Source organism: Anolis sagrei, chromosome 2, assembly GCF_037176765.1.
Source record: "Anolis sagrei isolate rAnoSag1 chromosome 2, rAnoSag1.mat, whole genome shotgun sequence".
Classification (NCBI taxonomy): domain Eukaryota; kingdom Metazoa; phylum Chordata; class Lepidosauria; order Squamata; family Dactyloidae; genus Anolis; species Anolis sagrei.
Window position 1 is genome coordinate 77995347 of NC_090022.1, and position 25638 is coordinate 78020984.

At 41.1% G+C, this 25638-nt stretch overlaps 1 protein-coding gene across 2 annotated transcripts; it reads right to left on the reverse strand.

The window, feature by feature from the left end:
* Positions 1–417: 417 nt before the first annotated feature.
* On the reverse strand, positions 418–23329 carry LOC132769037 (glutamate dehydrogenase, mitochondrial-like). Of its 2 annotated transcripts, XM_060765606.2 has the most exons (12): positions 22729–23329; positions 18954–19034; positions 17571–17626; positions 17202–17265; positions 15927–16021; positions 13752–13931; positions 8319–8456; positions 7935–8072; positions 6589–6669; positions 1405–1620; positions 1069–1131; positions 418–807 (listed from the first exon to the last, which is right to left on the reverse strand). In XM_060765606.2, exons 1-12 carry the CDS (start codon positions 23219–23221, stop codon positions 691–693), a joined length of 1722 nt encoding a protein of 573 aa, XP_060621589.2. In that variant the 5' UTR covers positions 23222–23329; the 3' UTR covers positions 418–690. The 2 variants fall into 2 exon arrangements, with proteins under 2 accessions (XP_060621589.2, XP_060621590.2); XM_060765607.2 differs by lacking the exon at positions 18954–19034.
* Positions 23330–25638: the final 2309 nt, after the last annotated feature.

The window sequence follows — 25638 nt, forward strand, 5'->3', positions numbered from 1 at the left end:
ACACTGCTCAATGCAAATGTACTCTGAAAAGCACAGTATCTCAGGCAACAATCACCTTTACTGCTGTATAAGAAAAGGCTTAAATTCAGGGAAGGCAGAGGAAGGGGGTGTAATGGGATGTTTGGAAGAATGTACTGCAATATAAATATAATGCAAGGAATGAAATCCATGCTAAGCCTCAGACCCCCATCTTTATGGCATGTAGAAGTAAAATAGATTTACTTGTAATTGGGGTTCTCTTCTGTGAAAGATGTCACCAAGGAGATGTAAGGGCACTACCAGCACAGTTCAAGAATCAAAGAATTTGGGCCAAAAGCTGTTACTTATGCAAAACATTTGAAACAAGGGACAGCAGGTTATCTCAAACACAAAAAAAGGCAGATCCATACTGAACAAAACGAAGAATAAGAGACAGCATTTCATTGGATACTTAATTTTAACAATTACATGGCAATTTAGCAAAGTAGCAGCATCTTTGGACTGATGGCACCATCTGCAGACATAAAGAAATAACTGCTTAAATATAGCTTACCACCGTGCAACAAGGATATCAGGCACAGGAAAAGGGTGAAGGAGTTATAAACAAAAGAGAAAAGCTGCAAGGTTCCACAGCGACACCTAGAGCTCACTTTCTTATGGCAATTTTTCTTCTTTTCTCTGTAGTCAATAGATGGACGTAGGCAGGTAGGCTCAGTAAGTGAAACTTGATTCACTGTAAACTTTAAATACCTTTTCTAAGGCACACACGTATGCTGCAGTTCTTTGGTCCAAACCTAGGTTGTACTTTGTGGCTGTGCTCATGATTTGCTACAAAAACAAGACAAAAACATAAGGATTCGAAAGAATTGGGCTGTGACACCACTATAAGTGACTGGGCCATTTTGATCGTGCTATAAAAGTTATTACAACAGCAAACAAAAAAAGATTGGCAAGAAGTCAGGAGTTTCCACTATGTGATATTAAGGACTTGGCAAGAAACATTTTTTAAAAATGGAGTGTGTGTGTGAGAGTGAGTAAGTGAGAGAGAGAGAGAGCGAGAGCACAGAAATACATATCAAAGGCACCTACCCTGGCTGAACGTTCCATGGTGAAAGCCAAGCCTGAGTGCACAATATCTTTCTCTGAAGCACCCTATACAAAATAAAGAAGTACAAGGAAAACAAGATATTTATATATTGATCATCAACTGAGAACCATGAAATTCAAAGCGAACACTACTGTCAGCCAACCCCACACCCTCAATATTGCTATGAGGATAAAACAAGACGATCACATGTGTACTGTCTTCACATGGAAACAGGCAGGAAAAAGGAGTAAATAGAAAGACTTTCAACAAGATGTTGCCCCCCACTCCCCAAAAGGAAGAAAGGAAAGGAAAGGGTATTTCGGAATAATATGACTTACTGCCACTCTGGCTTGGAATTCTGGTGTGGGTACAATTGGGATTTCTCCACTGGTCTTCCCAAACTTTTTCTCCAGACTTTGCTGCACTGACATCAAGAGGTGGTAGTTGGAGTCACGTTCATACTTGAAAGTGAGACGTCCATAGCTGACATGGTTCAGATTCTTCAGCCATTCAAAGAAGGAGACTGTCACTCCACCTGCATTTATGTACAAATCCTGACCAAAAATAGTGAAGTAGTTCTAGTTAACTCCTAATAGGAAGCTGTAGGAACATAATAACATATATCAAGAGAGTCTCATGTATTCCTCTGCCAACATTTTCTATCACTATTGCTGTCATCATGCATCATCATTATCTTTATACCCCACCTTTGAACAAATTGATACTAATTTTTCCTTTATTGTAGCCCACTTTAACTACCATATCAAAATCCCATGGAATCTTGGGATTTGCAGTGTGCGTATAGGAAGGGGATTTCAAAATTCCCAGCCGGAGTCTTCTGTTGCCTCTGACCAAACTGAAACCCTATGATTCCAGAAACTACAGCTATGGCAGTGTAGTACAACTCTCGCATGGTGTGAAAGAACCCTCAGAGCAGTGGTTCTCAACCTGTGGGTCCCCAGATGTTTTGGCTTTCAACTCTCAGGAATCCTAACAGCTGGTAAACTGGCTGGGATTTCTGGGAGTTGTAGGCCAAAACACCTGGAGACCCACAGGTTGAGAACCACTGCCTCACAGAAAAGCATTTGACTGCTGAAGCAACAATCTGAGATATTATCTGTACATCTATGTTGAAAGAGCATCCCAAATTTGTTGTTCCTATGTTGTACACCGCTGTGAGTCGCCCCTGGGCTGAGAACAGCGGTATATAAGCAAAGTAAATAAATAAATAAATAAATAAATAAATTGTGATAAGCATTATTTGCTAATGGGACCACAGGACTTGCATGGATTTGTTTCTTAATGGAATAGAAGTACCCAACCTGATGAAACACAGGAATCTGCTTCCTATGTTAGACAACATACATGTTCAGTTGTCCCTTCTTCCTTTATCCTCACCACGCAGCATTTGAGGCAATACAATCCATAGGAACTCAAGATTCTTTAATTGTAAAAAACAGAAAAACAGAGGGCTAGGAAGGACAGGGAATAAGTAGTATCATTAGTTTCAAGAAACTACTGCTAGGGAAAGAGGGTGCTAGAAATGTTTGACTAGGGGTGAGGGTCAGACAAAAGGAAGAGGCTGTTTTTGACTCTTGCTCATAAGAAAACTTGGATCATTTGGTGATTTTCATTCTATAGGTCTTGGGAACAATGGTCAGCTCCTAAGGCAGTGATTCTCAACCTATGGGTTCCCAGGTGTTTTGTCTTCTACAAATCCTAGCCAGTTTACCAGCTGTTAGTATTTCTGGGAGTTGAAGGCCAAAACATCTGGGGACACACAGCTTGAGAACCACTGTCTCAATGAGTATGGGAGTATTGGGCCAGCATTCTCTTCTTTTGCATTGGCTCATCAGTGCCTCAGGACACCTACAAAAGAAAAGGAAGGAAATAGCTTTTTTGTTCTAATTGTTTTCCTGGCAACTGGCATTTGGGGCTATATTCCCTCTGTACACAGAGGTTCTGTTTAGTTATTTTGCCTAATGGCCATTGACAGACCTCTCTTCACTGAGATGTCTCAATTTTGACTGATACTCCTATAAAGCCAAAGGATCACAGAATGTTAGTATCACTACAAGTTCTAGCTGTAGTAGATTTCATAAAGCAATTATGCCTTGGATTAAGAAGCATTTTCTTTGTTCTGACTCTATTTATCTAGGTTCCAACATTGTGAGAGGTGGGAAATAAATCTTGCTATTTGTTTTCTCCTTGTTATGCATAACTTTATAAACATTGAGCATGTTCCCTTTTCAAAAACAGGCAGAAAATTTAAAATCACTTTAATCTTTTCTCATAGAAAGCAATACTCTATCTCCTTGATGATTTAGGGTGCTGTAACTTAAATCCTTCCCAGCTCTACAATACAACACTGAAATGATCCAATCCAATCATAGGATTCCAAATACAATTGGGTCATAGAATTATATTGAAGTACCATTATACTGGAAATCTGATTTCGATTCCCATTTTTATTCATTCCTAGTTTAGAATTTACTTTTTTTACTTTCCCTCCACCACTACCATAGCACACTGAGTTGATCTTTCCATCATAACCCCAGGATCTGTATTCTGGTTGGTCACTGCCAGTTCAGATGTCATCAATCTATACTGTAGTGTAAATCTCTTACTCATTATGAACCTCTTTCGATAGCTTATCCTCAAATCACCCAGTCTGGGGAGGTCCTCTCAGAGCTTTTCACATACAGCTTGGCATTTCATCAAGTAACATGGTATCACCTAGGAACTCAGGCAGCAAGCTGTTCACTTCTCACTATCAGTCATTTATCAATATAAAGAGAGTTGCATTGTTTACCTCTCCTTTCAGCAGGATTGAGAAAAGTGTAACCTGGGGCCAGAAAAATTGGATTTTTTTGCCCCCAAATGCCCTTTGAAAGGGTAGGTAAAGATAAAGGTTTTCCCCTGACATTATGTCAAATGGTTCAAAATTCGTTTCGGATGTAGGGGGCTCTGGTGGTTCAATTCGGAATTGAATTCTGAATTTTTCTTTTAAAAAATTAAAACTTTACAAGATTTCCGAAATTTCTGAATCAGTTCGTTAATGGCGAACGCTATTGTACAATACGCAATAAGCAAGACTTGAAAGTATGGGATTTGTAGTGTCTTTTTAGGCAACACACAGTAAACAAAGGAAATAACAAACAGCCAGCCCTGAGATCTTTTGGGGCCTTGTAAGCTGATTTCACAAGTTAGGTATGGAAAGACTTGAAAGTATGGGATTTGTAGTATCTTTTTAGGCAAACAAAGAAAATAACAAACGGCCCTGCCCTTTTTGCCTTGGAAGCTGATTTCACAACTTTAGGAAGGAGATTTTGTGTTCAAAGAGTGGCTTGAATTGATGGGAGATCTAGTTCTTTTGAGACAATGTGCAACACAAACTAAAAAACGCTAAGGCCAGATAGACCTGCTACAACATTGGCTTTTAAAAATGTTGGAGTGAGTGCTATGGTTCCTCCATGTTGCTCTTTCCACTCACACCACTCACCCACACACTACCCTAGAAGTGCCCACTCGTCCCAAATCCCAACAGCAGCAACAACACACAAGCGGCAAGGCAGGCTGCCCAGCCAGACAGGCAGCCAGGCAACAGCCCTTCTCCCAGCCCTTCTTCTTTGCTTGCCTGCTTGCCTGCCGTGTTCTTCTTCCAACCTCCCTTCAACACAACCTCCTTTCCCTTTGTATTTGTCTTTCCCTTCTCCCTTCCCTTCCTGGCTCCGAATGAGCCTCTGAGCCATGTGCTCCCCCAAAACTTATCCCCTGATTGGCTGGAAGGCAAGAAGCCTCCCAGCATGCAAGCTGCTTGCCTTCCGGCAACCTAGTAAAAGGCTGAAAATACGCGGAATCATTTCCGACTCACTTCCTGAGTCGTAACAAAAATGGTGGTAAAAGCTTAGGAAGGGCAAAAGAACTTCCGGTTTTTAAAAATGCTTTGAAATCGCTTCAGAAAGGTAATTTTAACGAAATGATTACAAGCAATGAGTTATCTGTTGCGGCTCTATCCATGCCTAATAGACACCTCCTAAGTCATGGAGCTGCCATGACTGCATGGAGTGCCGTTACCTTCCCACCAGAACAGTACCTATTGATCTTCTCATATTTGCATGCTTTCGAACTGCTAGGTTGGCAAAAGCTGGGGCTAACAGCAGGAGCTCACCTCACCTCTCCAGATCTGAACCGGCAACCTTTTGGTCAGCAAATTCAGCAGCTCAGTGGTTTAACCCACTGCGCCACCATGGGCTCATTTGAAAGAGTAGGGTAAATTATTATCAAATTAATTTTGTACCAGCTATGAAATTCATGGAGTTGGCATAAATTAACGGATATCTTGAAGGTGTGTATGCTCACGCACACACACACATACACCACGCCTTTTTCTAAAACACAAAATAAATAGTAAACATCTATCACTCCCTGTTATTAAAAATGGCTTGTCCTGGATCTCTAATGACTCCTGGTAGAAAAAGACAGCAAAATGGGCATAACTTCTAAATAGTTCTAGGGTAATCTGGGGCAAAACATATTCTGGTTTGTTTGCAGGGAGGGTGCAGTGGGGAGTGCAGTTCTTCAAGGTCTCTTGGGGGAGAAATCAATTTCCTAGTGTCCTAGTTGCTCACCTTTCCCTAATGCACCCATTCCTGGATGTACTTCTTATTTGTAAGCAGAAACTAATCTCTAATGGCAGAAAACTTCTGGGATGTAAGATGGGGTGATCAGAGACATAATATACTTGAACTTGCAAAATGCTTTTAATGCATTCTCACACTTCTTCTGACTTGACTTAGCAATTAAGATTTGCTAAGTAACTGGTGAATGTGCAAAAAAGCCTTTTGCAAGTCCAAGTATATAATATTTAGCTGATCACCCACACGCTATGTACTTGTTGACTGAAAGCATCCCTAACAAATGCTATTACCATTGATCCAAATAGGAAGGAAGTGAACAGATCACCTCTGAAAGACTAATTCAGATGACAGTTCGTTTCTTTGGGGAGTGATGCTTCCAGAACCACAGCAGGAAAGAGACTTCCACAGTGCAAGTCTCCACAGTGCAAGTCTCTTTTCAACAAAAGACAGTGGATAGTTACATCACACAAAACCAAGGATGTGATTTTATCAACAGGAGTCTGCTTTTAGTCATTTGAACTGCTTTAGGTAAGTAAAAGAAAAGTAACAAAATAAGCCTCTCCCACTGCTTAATACTATATCAGCATGGGAGACTAACTGTAGTACCTAATTCAAGCACAAACATGAGCTAAAACAGAAATGGTGAAAGTAGCCTGTTTATATTTAGTTACCACCAGACTTCCCCAAACAATGTCAATTTCACAATGCTGTGGAGCTCAATAATGCTTATTTGTGTAGCAACACCAAATTTTATCTTATTTTAGAGTAAGGTTCAATATTATGCTATATAAGACAATGCTCAATAATGGTAACTTTACCAGCAGGCCAAGCATTAAGGCATGAAATAGGATACCAACGGAGGAAAGCAATGTGCAGGCATACCGGAAGTACAAGTATCTTTCTTTGAAGGAAGATGTCATGAGCTTCTGGGGTTGTAGGGCCATTGGCACCTTCTGCAATTATCTGCAAGGTACCAGAAACAATACAAAACTATAGAGAACATCAGAACAACAGTACTCGAAATAAAATCTTGAGAAGCCGTCCTGATAAATTACTTTGAAGCAGGGTACAGAAATGATGCTGTAACATGTTATTTCAAAAAGCTATTACCATTTAGCACTCACCCATTTATACTCAGCTACGAGAAAGCTGTCCAACCCTGACTCAAGATATGAAAACACAACAAATAGCCTCTAAGGCAAGAGAGGCTTGTAGATTTGTAACATTGCTTTTAGTCACATCTTTAAAACACAGGAGACTTTCTTGGAGAACAGGGTCAGCTTCACAATTTCAATATTCTATCAATTTAGGGAACTTGTGTAGAACCTATATATCTCTCCTAATTATGGGGTTACATCAGACATGGGCAAACTTTGGTACTCCAGGTGTTATGAACTCCCAGAAATCCCAGACAACTTGCTGGCTGTCAGGAATTGTGGGAGCTGAAGTCCAAAATACTTGGAGGGCCAAAGTTTGCCCATGCTTGGTCTATATGATCACCAACTATGAGATGTTATCATATGTTCTACAGGATAGGTGTAGAGCCTGCACACTACTCATGGAATATTCAGATTTTGTACTATAACTTCTCTCCGTATATGATTGGAAAGTGCCTAATTTAACATTTACTATCTATTATATTCATAATTTTGCAAGTGTGATAAAGCTCTTTTCCCTCATGACCCCCTCAATGGAGGTGTTTGGTAAAACTACTCAAAATCAGACTTTAGAAAGAGTCATGGATTTCCAGTTCTAGCCCTGCCAATTTCTCATAGATCACTTGAGGAACTACTAATACTAGGAACTTGTCCTTTGCTGCCTAAAGGTACTTTCATATAGGAAAAACAGCCCATTATAAGCTCCAAAACTGTCCATAAAAGCCCATGGCATAATAAATGTGTCGCCCAAGACTTGATTGATTTTATATGTGGTACTTTTTTTTCCTCCTGAGGCTTACAAGGAAAATTTTTTCCATGTACAGAAAACAAATACAATTAGCCACACCTTCATTTCCATTTGCCTGCAATATATTTAAAGTCTGTTGAGTGGAGGCATATAAGCACCTCAGCTCCACAGCTGCTTCATAATGGGTAGATGTAGTTTGTACTGAAAAAGCCCACTTGTGCTGAACATCAAATTCCCTTTCTAGACAAATACATCAAAAACCTCTGGTTTCATTTTGTCTTGGAGTGGAAGCGAGAAAAAAGCCAGAACACTCAAAGCAATACCTTTGCTTGGATGCGATGAGCATTTGCCTTTGTCAACTGTTTCTCAATGGCAGCAGGGATGAGGATATCGCAAGGCACTTCAAGGGCACTGCCTTCAAGTTTCTTGGCTTTTGGAAAGCCAACAATGGTTCCACTTTCCTAGAATAAGACAGACACTTCAGTTTGTTTAACCTAGCATTTAAAGAGCACAAATATTTCCTCACAATTTCAAATGATCATTTCTGTGGCTGAAACAGGCTGACTGGTAACACCAGTGGATAGAGTCATACCACGTTGCTGTTAACCAGTGATGCTTCAAGGGAGAAACAGGGCTGAGCTTTTCACTACTACTGGAAAAAAAGATAATCACTCAGCATGTACATATTCCAACTAAATCCAACATACCTGCTTGTAGTTTTGTAGTTCCTTGGGGTCAATCCCCTCAGCATTATAGATGGCACCATCTAGGTCCCCAACACATATGCAACGGGCTCCATAGCGGTGCAGGTATCGCATGGAATGCACACCCACGTTGCCATAGCCCTGGAGACAGAATGGGGAAACATGGGTACATTTTCCGTAATCAGGAAATACCTAAGAGTTCACTTTCATTAAATTGGTAATTTACATAGAAGATGCTTTGATTTTCTGAGGATAGGCTTCCTTTTGCCCCAAGTAGGCAATGTTTATTTGTCTGTTAATGTGACAGTAACGTTGATGAATGCTTACATTCCATGCTCTACTGTCATAAAAGTATCAGTGTCAAAAATCTGAATGAGATTTTGGAAGGAAAGGTGCTTAGCAGCATCTAATATTATGGCAACTGTGAGAAAGCATTTCCCAAGGATGACTGCAACAGCCATAAAATACTACATGATCTATTCTAGTTTGGAATAGCAGCCAATAGATAACATGATTTCAGATGAAAAAGAACTCAGGGTAGCTGAATTCTTACCCCATAGAGCAACTCTTCACATACTGTTTGGTTTCTAACCCGTCTATAGCCCTCCTTGGTTTCTTTAAGAAAAACTAAATCTTGATTTATTGGACAAGGAAAAACAATGCACAAAGATCAGGACTAGAGGGCCTCTCCTCTCAGTTTAATTTTCTCAGTAAGTTAATTAGAGTAAGTGAAATATTCCTTGAGGTATTGCTCAGCAAGCCTAATTCAATAGAGGTGACTTAGAGAGAGTTCTTTGAACAAGCTCAACTCCGCTAGCCATGTTCTTAAACTAAAGGAGAAAACTTCTCTGGGGAAAAATATTTCTCTAAAATTGAAACAAAATTGGAAAGCTGCCAGCTTAGAATCCTGCAGACAAAGAAATGTATTTCTGATGAAAAGCTGATATCCAAAAGTGTGTCTCTCCAGCAAATACTAGCTGTTGACTGCTTAATCATACAGTAGGCAGCAGCAGAAACAATTCTGCGAAGTCTAGAGACAGCAATGGTCCAGGAAAAAAAAACAAACAAGAATGCTGTGGTACATTTTAAAGACATGAGATGCTGGTTAGAGCAGTAATCTGGTCCTCCCCAGTGTTACAGCAACACTTTAAGATGCAGGGGTGGGCAACGAACACGGGTGAAATGCTACACTGCCCTCCCCTGAATCTGACAGGGGCCCTAATCCTCATTTGCTGAAATGCCACTGAAGTCATTGCACAGCCTGACTTGGAATGAAAGCACAGGCACTGGAGTGCAATTTATTTCAAGACAAGCCCTGTGCTCTAAGTGCCTCATCTGCAACAGCTCCTCTTGCTGCTCTTCCCTTTCTACACAAAAGCCTAAAAGCTGGTCATGGACTCCTAAGCCCTGTATGATTGGGATCCAGGTTATCTGAAGAACCATATTATACTATTTATTTTATTTAATTGTCACATTTATATCTCACCCTTCTCAACCCCAAATGGGGCTCAGGACGGCCTTACAAAGGCAGCAATGCAGTACCATATATGAATACATCAAAAAACAAAAATGTTAAAACCAAACCCATTAAAAACATAGCATTAAAACTTCAATTAAAATCATGTGATTCAAATCATATTCCAGGGCCAGTCTAAGTCATCATTATGTTGATTTGTAGTTTCACACTGCACTACTCCCAGAGCCATGTTTTCATTTTTTTTTCCTGAAGGTCAGGAGAGATGGGGTAGATCTAATTTCACTAGGGAGGTAGTTCCATAAATGAGGGTCTCCCCCGATGATCTTAACCTCCAAGGTGGGTCATAGAGGGAGATATGTTCAAACAGATAAGCTGATTGGAACCGTTAGGGCAGTGGTTTTCAACCTATGGGTCCTCAGGTGTTTTGGCCTAAAACTCCCAGAAATCTCAGCCAGTTTACCAGCTGTTAGGATTTCTGGGAGTTGAAGGCCAAAACACCTGGGGACCCACAGATTCTGAACCACTGGCTTAGGGTGTTTTAGGCTAAAGCCAGCACTTTGAGTTGTGCTCAGAAGCAGACTGGCAGCCAGTGGAGCTGACATTAATAGGGGAGTTGTGTGCTCCCTGTACGGCGCTCTAGTGAGCAATCTGGCTGCCACCTGTTGGAGGATTTGAAACTTCCAAACAGTCTTCAAAGGCAACCCCACATAGAGCACATTGCAGTAATCCATTCTTAATGTAACAAGAGCGTGGACCACCGTGGCCAAGTCTGATCTCCCAGGGTATTGGGGCAACTGGTGCACAAGTTTTAATTGTGTAAACGCTCCCCTGGCCACTGCCAAAACCTGGGGTTCCAGGTTCGGCGATGAGTCCAGGATCACTCCCAAGCATGAACCTGTATCTTCAAGGGGAATGTAACCCCATCCACCCTATACCCTGTTTGGCCTTACAACTGACCAAGGGTAACTCTGTCTTGTCTGGATTCAATTTCAATTTGTTTGCCCTCATCCTGAGCAGCCTCCTTAGTAGCAGATGGAAAGGAGTGATAAAAGTTGAACACCACTTGCATACAGATGACATCAAACTCCAAAACTCCGGACGATCTCTCCCAGCAGCTTCATGTAGATGTTAAATAGCACAGGAGACAATACTGAGTCCTGAGGGACCCAACAGAGAAACAGCTGTGAGGCTTAGCAGGTATCTCCCAACACCACCTTCTGGGAATGATCCTTTAGGAAGGACAGGAGCCACTGTAAAACAGTATCTCCAAGCCCCATTCCCACAAAGCATCCCAGAAGGATATCATGGTCAACAGTACCAAAGGCCACTGAGAGGTCCAAGAGAACCACCAGGGACACACTAACCCTGCCCAGCTCTGCGTAGATCATCCATTAAGGCAACCAAGGCTGTTTCAGTTCCATGACCCAGTCTAAAACCAAACTGCACCAGGTTTAGTCTAGAATTAAGACCCAAATTCAAAAACATTTCCCTGTTATTTTAGACCAGTATCTCTGTCTACCTCACCTACTTCAGAGGGTTGCTATGAGTACAAAGAGTTGCTGTGAGGAGGGGAGGTTCAAAATCATGCACCTCTATCCAACTTCCTTGGAGGTAAACCAAGATACAAATATAGCACATTTATAGTATCATACGTTTCCACGGGACAGAAAAGCCACAATGTCAGAGATATAATGTACATCCTTAATTGTATGGTCATCTGAATAGTAAAAGAATAATATTTCTAATATTCAAGCAACACAAATTACATCAATGGGTGTACTATCTAGCAAAAAGAATACAAGATCCAATTATTGATAGTATGGTTTGCTTACTAGAAGCAGCCACCAGTGATCAGTAGGTATTGGAAGATCAAGAAGGTAAAAAATGAATAGGAAAAAAGGGGTCAGATGCAGATGTGCTCCAAAGTCCAAACTATCGTAACGATTTTATTAAGCCTACCTGAAAGGCGCATGCACGCGCGCACACACACACACACAACCATTGTGCAAGCTTTCAAAACCAAAGTTTCATTATCAAACAAAGATGTTTTTAAAGAAACAAATCGGGGAAAGAGGATAATTTGCATGTTGTATTCAAATAGTTTGGAATATACTAAGGGAGTGAAGAAATCAAATTAGTCTTATCAGACTATTCACTGTTCACATTATCCTTTAGTCCACTGAAAACAAGGAAGGCAACAAAAGCAAAACAGTAAAATTTTATTTTCTACTAGCTTGGGTAACCAGTGTTGCCCAGGTTATTTGAAAAAGTCAATTTTTAAATTGTACAAAATGCATAAGGTGAACTACAACTACATCATGCCAGGTTAACCCTGAAAAACTCCATCTGTACTTAAAGTTTGTTATGTTGGGCAAGTTTGCTCTAGATGCATCATCAGTGGGGTTCAGTGTGCCCTCTGGCTGCAGGGGAAACGACAACTCCCACTATAGTGAGTCAGTCCCCTCAAACCCCTCCAGTTGGTTGGGTTAGTCATGGAGGTTCTATGTACCAAGTTTGGTCCAGATCCATTATCGGAAGGGGTCGGTTTCTCTGGTTGTTGGTGAACTACAATTCCCAGAAAGAAAGGTCAGTTTTCCCAAACCCATCCAGTAATCAAATTTCGGCATATCAGGTATGTGTGCCAGGTTTGCTCCAGATCCATCAGTGTTTGGGTTCACAGTGCTCTCTGGATGTAGGTGAACTACAACTCCCCCAAATCAAGGTGAATTTTCCCCAAAGACCTCCAGTATTTTTTGCTGGTCATGGTGGCAAGTTAGGTCCAATTCCATCTTCGGTAGAGTTCAGAGTGCTCATTGATTGCAGGTGAACTATAAATCCCCATACCTACAACTCCAAAATGTCTAGGCCATTTCTCCTCAAAACCCACCAGTATTCAAATTTGGGCATATCGGGTATGCATGCCAAGTTTGATCCAGATCCATCATTGTTTGGGTTCTTCGCGTACTCTGGATGTAGGTGAATTACAACTCCTATAAATCCCTGCAAAGAGCTCCAGTATTTTTTGCTGGTCACGGGGGTTCTGGGTGCCATAGCTATTTCCAGGTTCATCATTGTTGGGAGTTCAAAGGACTCTTGGATTGCAGGTAAATCACAGTAACCACAACTCCTATAAATCATGAATTCTCCCCAAACCTCTCTAGTATGTTCAGTTGCTGATCAATTCCTCTGTTTGCTGTGTGCCATAGAAAAGGAAACAAAAAGGTTAAGGAGAAGCAGTAGGTATGGTCAAGCAAATTCCACACCAATGGAGAGTAAGAAACACTGGGATGTCTGTGGTGGAGGAAACCCATAAAATCTAGGATGAAATTGTTCCTGTATGAAAGTCTTCACTTGGGTGGTGGGCAGGCTTGTGTTTGCGGAGGACATTGGCAGGGCTCTTTACAAGTTTATGGTGCTCAGGATAACCTGCAGTGTCATTGGAGGGAGGGCCATTGGTGTCTCCTGAGTGGTGGGAGCCATAGCTGTTTGTGGAGGTGGGAGCTTGTCTGTGTAAGTGGACATCCCAGCCATGTACACACACATATATTTTCACTTTTATTTTATGTATAGATTTGACCAACAGAAAAAGAAAAACTTGACATCTCAAACCTGTCTCTATCCAGTGGAAAGGCTGCATTGTCAGAAGAGAGTAGTGACTTCCAATGGTAGTCCCAATAATACATTATATTATTTTAGGAATTCAATACAGTAAAGCAAGTAAACAGAAGCAATTCTGGATAGCTTTAAATTTGGCTTTACCTTTAACCAAAGAAAATAAAGTCCCGGTTCAAGATGATACAAATGCTACTACCTCCAGTGAATGATTCCATCGGTGAGCAGATAAATTTGGCCCACATATTCAAAAGGTGTAACTGTAATCGTATGAAGCGCAAAAGAGCCTAGTTTTTCCCAAACCTGTAACAAAAGATACTGTATCAACAATTCAGTTTCATGTTTACCTGCAACGCAAATGTTTTCCCAGAGAAGCCTGTTTTGAGGCCAATGAGATCCATGTATGTTGCATTGTTGATGTAGTTTTCTATCCCATGTAAAAGTCCACGACCTGTGGCTGATATTCGTCCATGGATTCCTCCCTGACTGATAGGCTTCCCTGTCACACAAGCATGGGAGTTGATATCCTACAATTCCACATATGAAATAGATGATAGAATGGTCACATCTTCACATTTACTACACAGATGTCCAGACAATTTATAAGTATGTACTTTGCAAAAGCACATGTAGCCAGACTATTTAAAAGGAGCTAAAATTCTAAAACACTACTGAAAACAATACCGTAGCCAGAAAAAAATTCGGGGGGGGGGGGGGGTGGTTTGAAACTTTCTTTTTAGCAAATCGTGAATAGTAGTTCCATAACACAAAATAATGTAAATATTATGGTTTATTCTATATTTTTATATAGACTTAATTAAATGAATTTTCTATTTTAATTACAAAGTTTCAAACCTTAAAATAACTGAAAATGACTGTTAATTGGTAATTTATAGTTACAAAAGAATACCATAACGTCTGTTGGTAACAATTCAAAAATGTGTCAATACATTTTGACAGAAATGAGGCTCCATTGATAAACTTCGGTGGACACTCAAAACTGCAAGTCCAGTCAGTCTTTCTTGCCCCATTGTGTTTCTTATGTATGTTTTCAAACGTTTAAGAGTTGAAAACGACCTAAAACGCACACACTTTAAATTGGCATATCTAAAAATCAAGATAAATAATCCATACATTTTTAGAAACTACATAAAATACCTTTAATCTTGTACCTAATTATTCAAAAAATACTTGTCTAGGAAAAAATAAAATATAAACTTTTAAAGCAAGCACAAATGATCACAGTTGTTGTATATCTGGAAACATCATAAAGTGTATTTAAACTTAAGTTTTTCTTACGGAGTTTTTGGAACTACAATCCCCCAAATTGATGAAGTTTGGCATAAGACAAAAGCAAAGACCTAAAAGATACTGCCTGCCAGAATATTCACCATAACGAATAGAAGTAATATCATGAAGATTTATGTTTAAACTGTGTTTATCTTACCCTATGGCTGAGAGAGTGTGACTGCTTTACTTCTGTGCCTTTCAGGGGGCTAGACTATGAGTCTGAGCAAGCACGACCTGGCACCTCCTCTCAAACACTGTAGAAAATGGCAAACCCTGTGGCAGCAAACAGCCTTTTCCAGGAAGGGCCCAACATTTGGCCAAGCATGAGGTGAAAATACAGACCTGAAGTTTGGAGTGGGAAACCAGGATTCCCACCCCAAACCAGGCAGTTGGCAACGCAAGATTTATACTTCCAGTAGTGTGTCTGTGCCTTGCTCTGAGGCCAAGAGAGTATGACTGCACAGCTTCCAAAATGGACCAGATGTGATGCATGCATTCTAGTTTGTTGGGCCATGAACCTGACCAGTACTTATGATCTGCTGGGATATCCTTGCCAAACTACCCAAACTGTAGAGTGTTTCCCTGGAGCAAAGGCCCATAGCAATGGGAACCCTATTATCCTGTGGAAAAGGATAGGGGAAGCAGCAAGTAGGAAAAGGCCTAATTCTCCATTAGGAACCTACCTCCTACCCCAAGATGGATCACAGCAAGAAGGTGGAGCAGCCTTAAATAGCCTGCAGCTCTGCCCCTGTCAACCCCCCCCCCCCCCATGTCTTATGGTTTGCCTGCCAGTTATGGGTGGGCCAACTGATTGCTTCAACCATACTTGCTATTGCTGCAAGTAATGACAGTATGAATAAAATGTCAAAATTTGGTTGAGATAGTGCTTGCAGTTAATTTTTGCTTCTCATAGACTTAACATGGGGATTTGGTTAACCAATTCATGAGTAAATCAGGGGTTTTTTTAACATGAAAAATTTCAGGAGGGGTTGAACCCCTAAACCCACCCCCCTTGGCTACAGCCCTGACTCAGAGCCAAGTCGGAAGCATCAATTCAAGCAGGGGTGGGAACTGGGTACTAGTGAGCAATGATGGAAGATGAGGTTCAGCACCATATGGAGGGTAACACAGTTCTTATCCTGGCTTCAAGACAAAATGCAAATAAAGATTCAAAGATTCTGCTTTTCAGAAAGCCACATACAGAATCTTTTAGTGTAAAGAATTATTATTACCCTGTATCCAAGAGTGTTTGAATAAGTATCAGCGATCCAGGACATCTCCCTTTCTCCTGTACTCACATCAGGGGCAGCTACATCAATTCCAGGACCTGCCAGGGACAACACATCCATCAAATCTTCTCCCCATTTCATACTAATAACTTAGAAGAGTCGTCTTCTGCCAGTTTTATCTGATATGCAGAAATATTGGCAGAGAGAGCACATTCCTATCTGTTGACACCATTACATGCCTAAATCATGTATATATATTTATTTTGGTCAAACTTTGTTGTATACTCTGAACACTCTAAACTTCAAAGTTCAATACACTTTAAGCTCACCCTTAAAGCTAAATATATCAACACATCTGGCATAGGAAACTGTTTTAAATAAGGAAATAACTGTAAAATATTTAAATAGTATATGGTCCAGAGGCAAATTTAAGGCAATACCAGTCTCTATAATAGATATATAGATTACATGTAATGCTAGTAAAATTAATATAACACCACCACTCCTTGGGTTGACAAGTATGTAATAAAAAAGGAATCGCTACTTTATTACATTTATGGCTCACATTTCTTAAAATAACAGATTTTTGGAATCAAGTACTATAACACAAGACTTAAAACACTAAACAACAAAGAATGTATGACAACAGGCAATAACAGGAAACCTACTCTGCTGATCGAAGCCAGCATGGTGTCCTGATATGATTTTAAATAGCCGATTTTAAAGTGGATATAAGCAATTTTAATGTTTGTGTATATTTATAGTTTTATGTCCCAGCATTGAATGTTTTGCTGTGTATATGTTGTGCTCCGCCCTGAGTCCCCTGTGGGATGAGAAGGGCAGAATACAAATGTTAGAGACAAATAAATAAATACTAGTTTCATGAAAAAAATAAGAACTTTGAGCATAAAAACAACATATCTCATTGTGGATGCCTTTAAGCAAGATTAATTATAGCCACTTTTAACTCTTCGAAAGGAAAGTACATAATCACAGTCATCCGAATTCTGAACCAGATGCAAATGTCTGGGTGTTTTCTTTCAGTTTTCTTGCCCAAATGATTAGATAAAATAAAGTCCTGGTGAAAAGATTATGCAGATTATCAAGTCTTAGCATCTTCCTTCAGTTGTCCTTTACAGTGAGAGCCATTAGTCTATTCTGAGATCACATGATGAAGAATGGGAAAAAAATATTTTAATAACAAAATTAACCTCTTTCCAAAATTAACCTATGGGTTAGTTAGAAATTTCATAAAAAGTGCAAAGAAAGTGCCCTCACCAATAAATCCCTTCTTAGCCATTTCTATTGTAAAATTTCTCGTTATTTTCTCCAGTTCATTCTCCTGTAGAAAAACATAAACATCCAGCTGTTACTACAGACTCTTGCAGAGATACCAAACACCACATATACATAGGGGGGGGGGGGGGGGAGAGAAAGAGAGAGAGAGAGAGAGAGTTTTAAAGCATCCAGAGTGGATTTGAAAATACATCATGAGGTAGAAATCTTTTATTTTGCTTTAGAAGATACTCCAGGGTTGAAGCCACCTTGAGTACCCTTGGGAGAGAAAGGCAGGGTAAAAATGAAGTGAATAAATAAATAAATATTAAATATCTTCCAGAAAGTGAAACGGTTAGACCATACACTTACTGAGTAATTCCTTGGATCAATAGCAACACCAGCCTTAGCCCCACCGAAAGGAACATCTCGAAGACAACAGATAGACAAGTTAGCAACTGGATATTTCACGTTCATGTGCATAATATAGACACAGAAGTGCATTGAGAATAACTGCTCTAAGAATAGTTGAGAATCAATTGATTTTGGTGTTATACCTCCCCTGCCCCAAATGGCAAAGGGTCTGTGTAGAGAATGGTTAAAATATATTAAAAATTACCCTGAATGTTAAATAAGGGACAACTTCTCTTGCTTCACAGCAAAAAGCTTGCCAAAATATGACAGCATTGGTCATTGTTTCTTACGTGGCAAGGTACAGAGATAATGGAAGAGGATAATGGGGATGATTTCATAGAGGAGGGATGGCAGGAGGATGGAAGGAAAACATACATAATTGCCTAACTATACTTCAAATGAGTTGAAAAAGTATATTTAAAAAGAAACAAGTAGATCAGGGTAGTACCAAACTACACTATATTTAGAAAAATACAGGGATCAAAAACGTAATATATTTAGGGCATGATTGTATAAAAAAGAAGTCATTACAAGGTATGAAAATTCTGCAACACTAAATTCCCAAGTTTTAATGAAGTTCTTGGGCAGCCTGGAGAACTCCAAAATAGCAGAGTAGTACCTTTCCCTCACATACCAGCTATTTGCTAATTGTATATTTACAGTTCATTACTCTAACAATTCAAAGTAGCCCAGCAGTGCTAAATCTACTAATCATTTTTTTATTATTTTTAAAACTGGAGATGAATGTTTGTCAGGCATATAACATGCTTAAGGGACACAAGACAGTAAGAGTCTTTCATTCTGAGAAGTTTATCTTCTCTCATTGGGCTAAGCACATTGTGTGCACTTTTGAGAAGATGGTTTTCCTCCCTCACTCCTTCCATATCATGTTTAAATCCTATCCAAACATTTAGCAATAATGTCTATATACTAATAACTATTTATAGAAAAGGAGAGAAGAGAGAGTTCTATATTACAAACAAAGTATAAGTCTGATCAAAAGTAACTGCCAATGTGATATTCTTGCCCCTTCTATTGTAGAAGAGAAAAAACAGGGTCCAGAAGATGGAAGGGATTTTCCGTTGTGTTCTAAAATAATGAGTGAAATTATAAGTGGATCCAATTTCAACTCATTTCGAAAGTATTATCCTTTGTTTTACTTCCTTCCTATTGTTAAATAATTATTTATAACAGTTTTATTTTTAAAGTGTTGACATTTTGTTTCTAAAATATGTACAAACCCTTCTGCAAGTATTATGATGGACTGTTTTAATAGAGCTACCAACTAACATTCAGAACATCTCCTAGCAGTTCACCTATATGAGGCTAAATGCTACTTACCCACCACTGCACATTTATATGTCATCAAAGCAGCTAAGGCTTTTACTTCATTAACACTAACTGATTGGCTGTAACGAATCCCTGGGAGAAGGTAAAGAAAGAAACAAGTGGGCACGTAGTCATTATATGTGTAATACAAACACATCTATTTATTTATAGCCCTTCACACCCACTCCAGTTCTATGGATTCAATGAAGCACATATAAAAACACAGCTTAGTTTTGGCAGGCTTTAAATCTAGACAAGATATTGCTGGCTAGTATAATCAATTTGTGAAGATGCTTTCCCATTAATATGGAAGCTCATGCCATTATAAAAGTAATTTGGTGTAGCTATCTGAAGAGAGGTACTTTAATTTTCCCAGCCATAGATCACTGCAAAATGAAATGAATAGAAGCAGCCATGTGCTGAAAGACTTTCTTTTTAACACATTGTTTATGCCCACTCTTCTTTTTATAGAACACTGGGTGTTGTTGAAGAGCTCATACACGTATAGACAATCCAGCAAAATGAGTAAAGATACATTGTGAGGTCTAGCTGTTCTTTTTATTCCCTGTTATTTGTTTTATTATTCCTTTATTTGCCTGCTAGAAAAAAGTGGGGGGATGCTCATATGATTTATGGTGTAACAATTCAGCCTCTATTTGCAGGCATATTTACTATTATGTGAATACTGATTCATTAAGACAGACAGTAATGCATATGGTCCAATCTGTTCCCTAATATTTTGGGAGTTTCTACGGCTTCTGGGTGGATTTTTTAAAAACAAAAAACAATTCAATCTGCTTTTGCCAGGTTCTTTCAGATCACATGGGAACTGCAGACACTGCTAAGGATCAGAATACTGGGAAATAGGCAAGACAGTGGCCCTTTGGTTTGGTTTCAGGATCTGTTATAGATACCAAAATCCATTGCATATTCAAGTAAAATTATATACAATAGCATTGTAAAATGGTGTCCCATATATAAAATGGCAAAATGAGGGTTTCCTTTTTTGATTTTTGGGGAGGGGGAATTTTCAAGCAGTGGATGGCAGAATCTGTGGATGCATAACACAGTCCAACAGAAAACATTGTCTTGGTTTTTAGGCCTGTTCCTAGGGTTATTGGGGCACTGATTTTTAAAAATTGCATTGGATAGATTGCATTGGCTCTAGTTTCTTAGATATGGTTATCATGATTTCTAAGGGCAAACAGATGAAGACTAGTAGATGGCATATGCTCTGTATCTTAAAATAGAGCTGAAAGGGGAAAACTGGAGCCATTTTTGGAACCAGCAGGTCCAATATACCCATAAACAGGGTTAACATTTGAGGTACCAAAATGTGTGTTGGCCTATATAATTGGTAGAGAAAGGCTAACTGTAGTGCCTTTACACTGAGCTAGATGGTAGCATTAACCAAGTAAGGGAAAAGAAGCAGGCTGAACTCTATATTTGAAATGAATTCTACATTTTCTATTATCTCTCTCCCCTTATTTTACAGGCAGTGAATCAGAAAGACAGCTGTCTGTATTGGAAAGCAACCAAATAAGGTCCCGCAAAATACTTTTAAAATATTTTGAATACACAATAAGTAGCAAAAAAATGTATTCAGCAGCTGCAACCAAAAAAACAAACAAAAAAAAAACCAAACTACCGTCAAGTTTGACAGACTACTTGAATGCTCAGTAATGAGCTCAGCTTTCTAGGAAAAAAAGTTCAATGCGAGAGAAGGCTCCTCCTAGTTGTAGATATCCTAATCTGCTATACCTTTGGGACACTTTAGAATCTATATATTTGGGGCGGGGGGGGGGGGGGGCACTACTAAACAGGTTTCCAGAGAAACATACAAAAAAATAAATCAAAAGACTTCAACCAGCAAGTGAACAGCTTGATGGCAAACATGGCATTTAAAAAATTGGCAACTGTTTTGACTATGCAAAGCTGAATAAACAAGAGAAGTGAAGAACACGTGAAAGAATACTATATAAGGAAACACTAGTCACTGTTCAAGAAAAACTTGGCTTTCCTTCAGAAAGGATTTGAGTGCTATCAAATCACTTCCAATTTATAGTGACTGGGTTTACTTGACAAAATGTTTGGGGGTGGGGGGGATGGTTGCTTTTGCTTCCCTCTGACGACTCCCATGCTGCGATAGCTCCACTGGTTGCCAGTCCACTTCCGAGCTAAATACAAAGTGCTGGCCGTTACCTATGAAACCCTAAACGTTTCAGATCCAGGCTATTTGTCAAATCACATCTCTCCTCAGTCCCACCCCTGTCATAAGCACAGTTTGGTGGGAACGAGAGAGGGGCCTTCTCTGTGATTGCTCCCCACCTCTGGAACTCCCTCCCTAAAGAAATAAAAACCTATCTGTGTACTTTAGCATACGGAGAGGAGGAGGATTAGATGGCTGTAACGATATGTCTTAAATGTAGCACTGTTGTCAGCCATTTTTAATGTAATGTCTCATAATTTGTTTTTAGGGTGTACATTGTAATGTTTATTTGTTTCAGTTTTTATGTCTTAATGGATTGTTTTTGTTTTTACTTTATTTTGATGCTTATTTCCTTGTGGTAAATGTTCTGTTGTTACTCTTCATTATTTTGTATTATTTGATGTGTTTCCATCTATTTTGAGGCATTGAGTGCTTGCCTTTTAATATGTAAACCACCCTGAGTTCCTCTGGGGAGAGAAGGCGGTCTAGAAATAAAGTTATTTATTTATTTAAGAGGTAAAACAGCAATCGTCTGTTGCAGCAAAAAGAAGCATTTCCAATTAATGTGTTATTTGGGGGAACCTAAAAAGACAAAAACCTGCATTCCTCAACCTGGGGTCCTTCCACACAGCCATATAACCCAGAATATCAAGGCAGAAAATCCCACAATATCTGCTTGATACTCTGGGTTATATGGTTGTGTGGAAGGGTTATATTCTGAGCAGGCATGTAGCCGGGGGGGGGGGGGGGGCTTGGGGGGCTTCATCACCCCCCCCCCCGAAATTCTCAGGGTGGTCCCGAGAAAGCCCTACTGGTACATTATTTAAACTGTTATGTTTATTCATATCCAGGCATGTAGCCGGGAGCTTCAGCCCCCCTCCCCCGAAATTGTCATGGTGGTCCGCGAGAAGGCCTTACTGGTGCATTATTTAAACTGTTATGTTTATTCATATCATGATCTGATCACCATACTCAATATATCCCATATGCATGGGGGTACTGGGGTAATGATACAAAAGGTTTGCTAGGGTAGACCCTCTTTCGCTCAGACTCAGCCCCCCCTCCCCGAATAAAACTCAGCCCCCCCTCCCCCTGATTCTGGGTTATCTGAGTCTATACCGCCATTTATTCCAGTTCAAAGCAGATAATGTGGGATTTTATTCAGTTGTGTGGAAGGGGCCACAGCCACTTCATAGGTCTCATAAAGTGGATTTTATTCCATGGAGGTTTCTACCCCATGCGCTTGCACACCCTCACTGCCTTATAAGGAATGTGTTGAGGGCTGCACACTGCACCTGTGAAGCCTTTAAAGATGTCATGAGATCTGTTCCTGCGCGTTTGTTTCAAAAAGAAAACAGCGGGTTCACCCACAGGGTAGAGAAGGAACGCGGTTTCACCCTACTTTAACTGCCAGAGCTCATTGTTATGGAAACTTGGGAGCTGTAGTTGGGTCTGTAGCCTTCTCTGCCAAAGGGTGCTGGTGGCTCACCAAACTACACCTCCCGGGATTCCACAGCGGCGAGCCCTGGCAGGGAGCGGTGCCAAACTGGGTGGATTCTGCCGTGCGGGCGCGCTCACCCCCTTTGCAGGGCAAGCGGTGCTGGCTGTGCTGGGCCCGGTAGCCCTTGATGACCTCCCAGCTGCCGCTGTCCCTGCGGATGGGGAAGGCCACTTCCAGGACGTGGCCACAGCTGCGGATGGTGTCCAGGATGCCCCGCACGCGCTGCTTCCGGTCCTCCTCGTCCTTCGGGGTCCGCAGCCGCTTGACCAGCTCGTCCTCGACCACGCGCGTCGCCCGGCCGCAGAAGATCTCCACCATGTTCAGGAAGCTGGGCTCCCGGTCGCCTTCACCCGCGTGCCTCCATCGCCGCGGCACGAGCGCGCCCTTCCCGCCGTTTCCCGCGCCCGCCAGAGGGGGGCCCGCGTGCCGCCGTTGCCATGGGAACGCGGCCTGGTGCGCCGCCCGAAGCCCGGCAGGGAGCTGGAGGGCCGGCCGGGGCTGGCGCGGACAATCCCAAGCGGGCCCCGCTTCCCAGCGCGGACCTCGGGCCCTCCTCAGCGCCCACCTCATGACTAAAAGCGGAGGAAGAGCCACGCCGCTCCGGCCATACGGAGACACACCCTACTTGCGCTTCAGGAAAAAAGACAGTAAGAGAAGCTGCGGGAATGGGAAATAAGGCACAAGGGCTCCGAGGCTTGTGATTGGTTAGAACACAGAGGGCTGCCATTGGATAGAATGTTGTCCAATGGGAAAGAAAACAGGTCGGGAAAGGCCCAAGTAGCAACAGTAAGAACTGACCATGGAACAACAGACTGGTTCAAGATTGGGAAAGGCATATGGCAGGGCTGTATACTCTCACCCAACCTATTCAACTTGTATACAAAACACATCATGCAATGTGCGGGGTTTGATGAATGCAAGGCTGGTGTAAAAATTGCTGGAAGAATGATACCACTTTGATGGCTGAAAGCGAGGAGGAGCTGAGGAGCCTTCTAAACAAGGTGAAAGAAGAAAGTGCAAAAGCTGGGTTGCAGCTAAACATTAAAAAAAAAACAAGATTATGGCAACCAGACTGATTGATAACTGGCAAATAGAGGGAGAAGATGTGGAGAAAATGTGACAGACTTTGTATTTTTAGGTGCAAAGATTACTGCAGACGGAGACTGCAACCAGGAAATCAGGAGACGCTTATTTCTTGGGAGGAGAGCAATGATCAATCTCTTATGAAATAGTGAAGAGTAGAGACATCACACTTGCAACGAAGATCCGCATAGTCAAAGCCATGGTATTCCCTGTAGTCACCTACGGATGTGAGAGCTGGACCACAGGGAAGGCTGAGCAAAGGAAGATAGATGCTTTTGAACTGTGGTGCTGGAGGAAAGTTCTGAGAGTGCCTTGGACCACAGGAAGATCCAACCAGTCCATACTTCAGGAAATAAAGCCCCACTGCTTATTGGAGGGAAGGATAATAGAGGCAAAGATGAAGTATTTTGGCCACACAGTGAGAAGACAGGAAAGCTTACAGAAAACAATGATGATGGGTTATGTGTTCATTCGTCGAAGGCATGCCGGAAGAGCCAGGTTTTTAGGCCTTTCTTAAAGGCTGCCAGGGTGGGGGCTTGCCTAATCTCACTAGGTAGCGAGTTCGAAAACCAAGGGGCCACAATGGAGAAGGCTCTCTCCCTCATCCCTACAAGCCTTACTTGTGATGGAGGTGGGAGCGAAAGGAGGGCCTCCCCAGAGGATCGAAGAGATCGTGCAGGTTCATAGAAGGAAATATACCACTTTTCTCCCCCAGTGGGACTCAAAACAAATTCACGGCAAAAATTCAATGTCTAACAACATATAAAAAACCTAGTATAAAAGCAACTGTAACATAACCATAAATTAAATTAAACCATATTAAATAGAGGAACAACATATAGACATCTAAACATGGAATTAAAACATATTCTTTCCAAGAGTCAATTGCACATAATCCTGTACTGCCCAAAGGCTTTGCCCCACATCCATGTCTTTACTTCCTTTCCGAAGGCCAAAAGGAAGGGTGCTGATCTAATTTCAGTAGGGAGGGAATTCTACAGGCAAGGGGGCCACTACTGGGAAGGCCCTGTATCTTGTCCTCACCAGTCGTTCTTGCAAAGGAGGTGGAACCGGGAGCAGGGCCTTCCTGGACAATCCTAACCTCCGTGATGGTTCGTAGAGGGAGATACGTTCGAACAGGTAAGCTGGGCCAGAACCTATCTTAAATCAGTGTCAAACCACATTAATTCTACATAATGTGTGTCCAGGAATATACTTTAAACTAGTACTTTCCAAATTTTGGTCTTCCAGATTTTTGGGATTTCATTTCCCAAATAGTTGGCCAAACTGGCTGGGGCTTCTGGGTCCTGAAGTCAAAAACACCCTGGAGAGCCAGATTTGGGGACCACTCCTTTAAATTCATGCTGGAAACCATGTTCCATTCCAGATAGAGTAGGGCTGCAAATCCCAACACTCCTCAAACTTAGATTCCTGGAAACTGCAGCCCAAAGGCATCTGGAGGCCCAGATGCTTCCCGCCATTTTTATTAGTTAGAGGTGGAAAACTACAGGCTTTCATATCATGTGAACTATAACTTCCATCAGTCATTGCAAAAGTAGAAAATGGAGATGAGTTTGGGGAATTGCAGTCCAAAAAAAAACTGGAGGGACACAGTTGCTCACCTCAGTGCATCAAATTGATTTATGCTGCAGAGCTTGAAGACTGCAGCTTGAAAATGGAATACATGAAGACTTTGGTATGCAAAGCCTATTTAGTTCCATATATCATGTGATTATGAAGAGGGTCAAGAGACATAATCTGAAAAATAGAGAAGGCTGAGGTGGAGACCTGAAGAGATTTCAGGTCTTAGCAATTGCCTGATGTATTCCACTTTTTAATTTACATGGGCTGACTATAGTGCCTCACCAAATTACAAAGCCCAGGGGTGCATGTACACTGTACAG

Coding starts and splice junctions, on each gene's coding strand:
- LOC132769037 (XM_060765606.2), bottom strand. CDS start 23,221: ATGAGGTGGGCGCTGAGGAGGGCCCGAGGTCCGCGCTGGGAAGCGGGG. Junction 13,932..15,926: donor CAAACACTCTTGGATACAGG/GTAATAATAATT, acceptor GTGGAATTGTAG/GATATCAACTCCCATGCTTG. Junction 808..1,068: donor CCATGGAACGTTCAGCCAGG/GTAGGTGCCTTT, acceptor TTGTTTTTGTAG/CAAATCATGAGCACAGCCAC.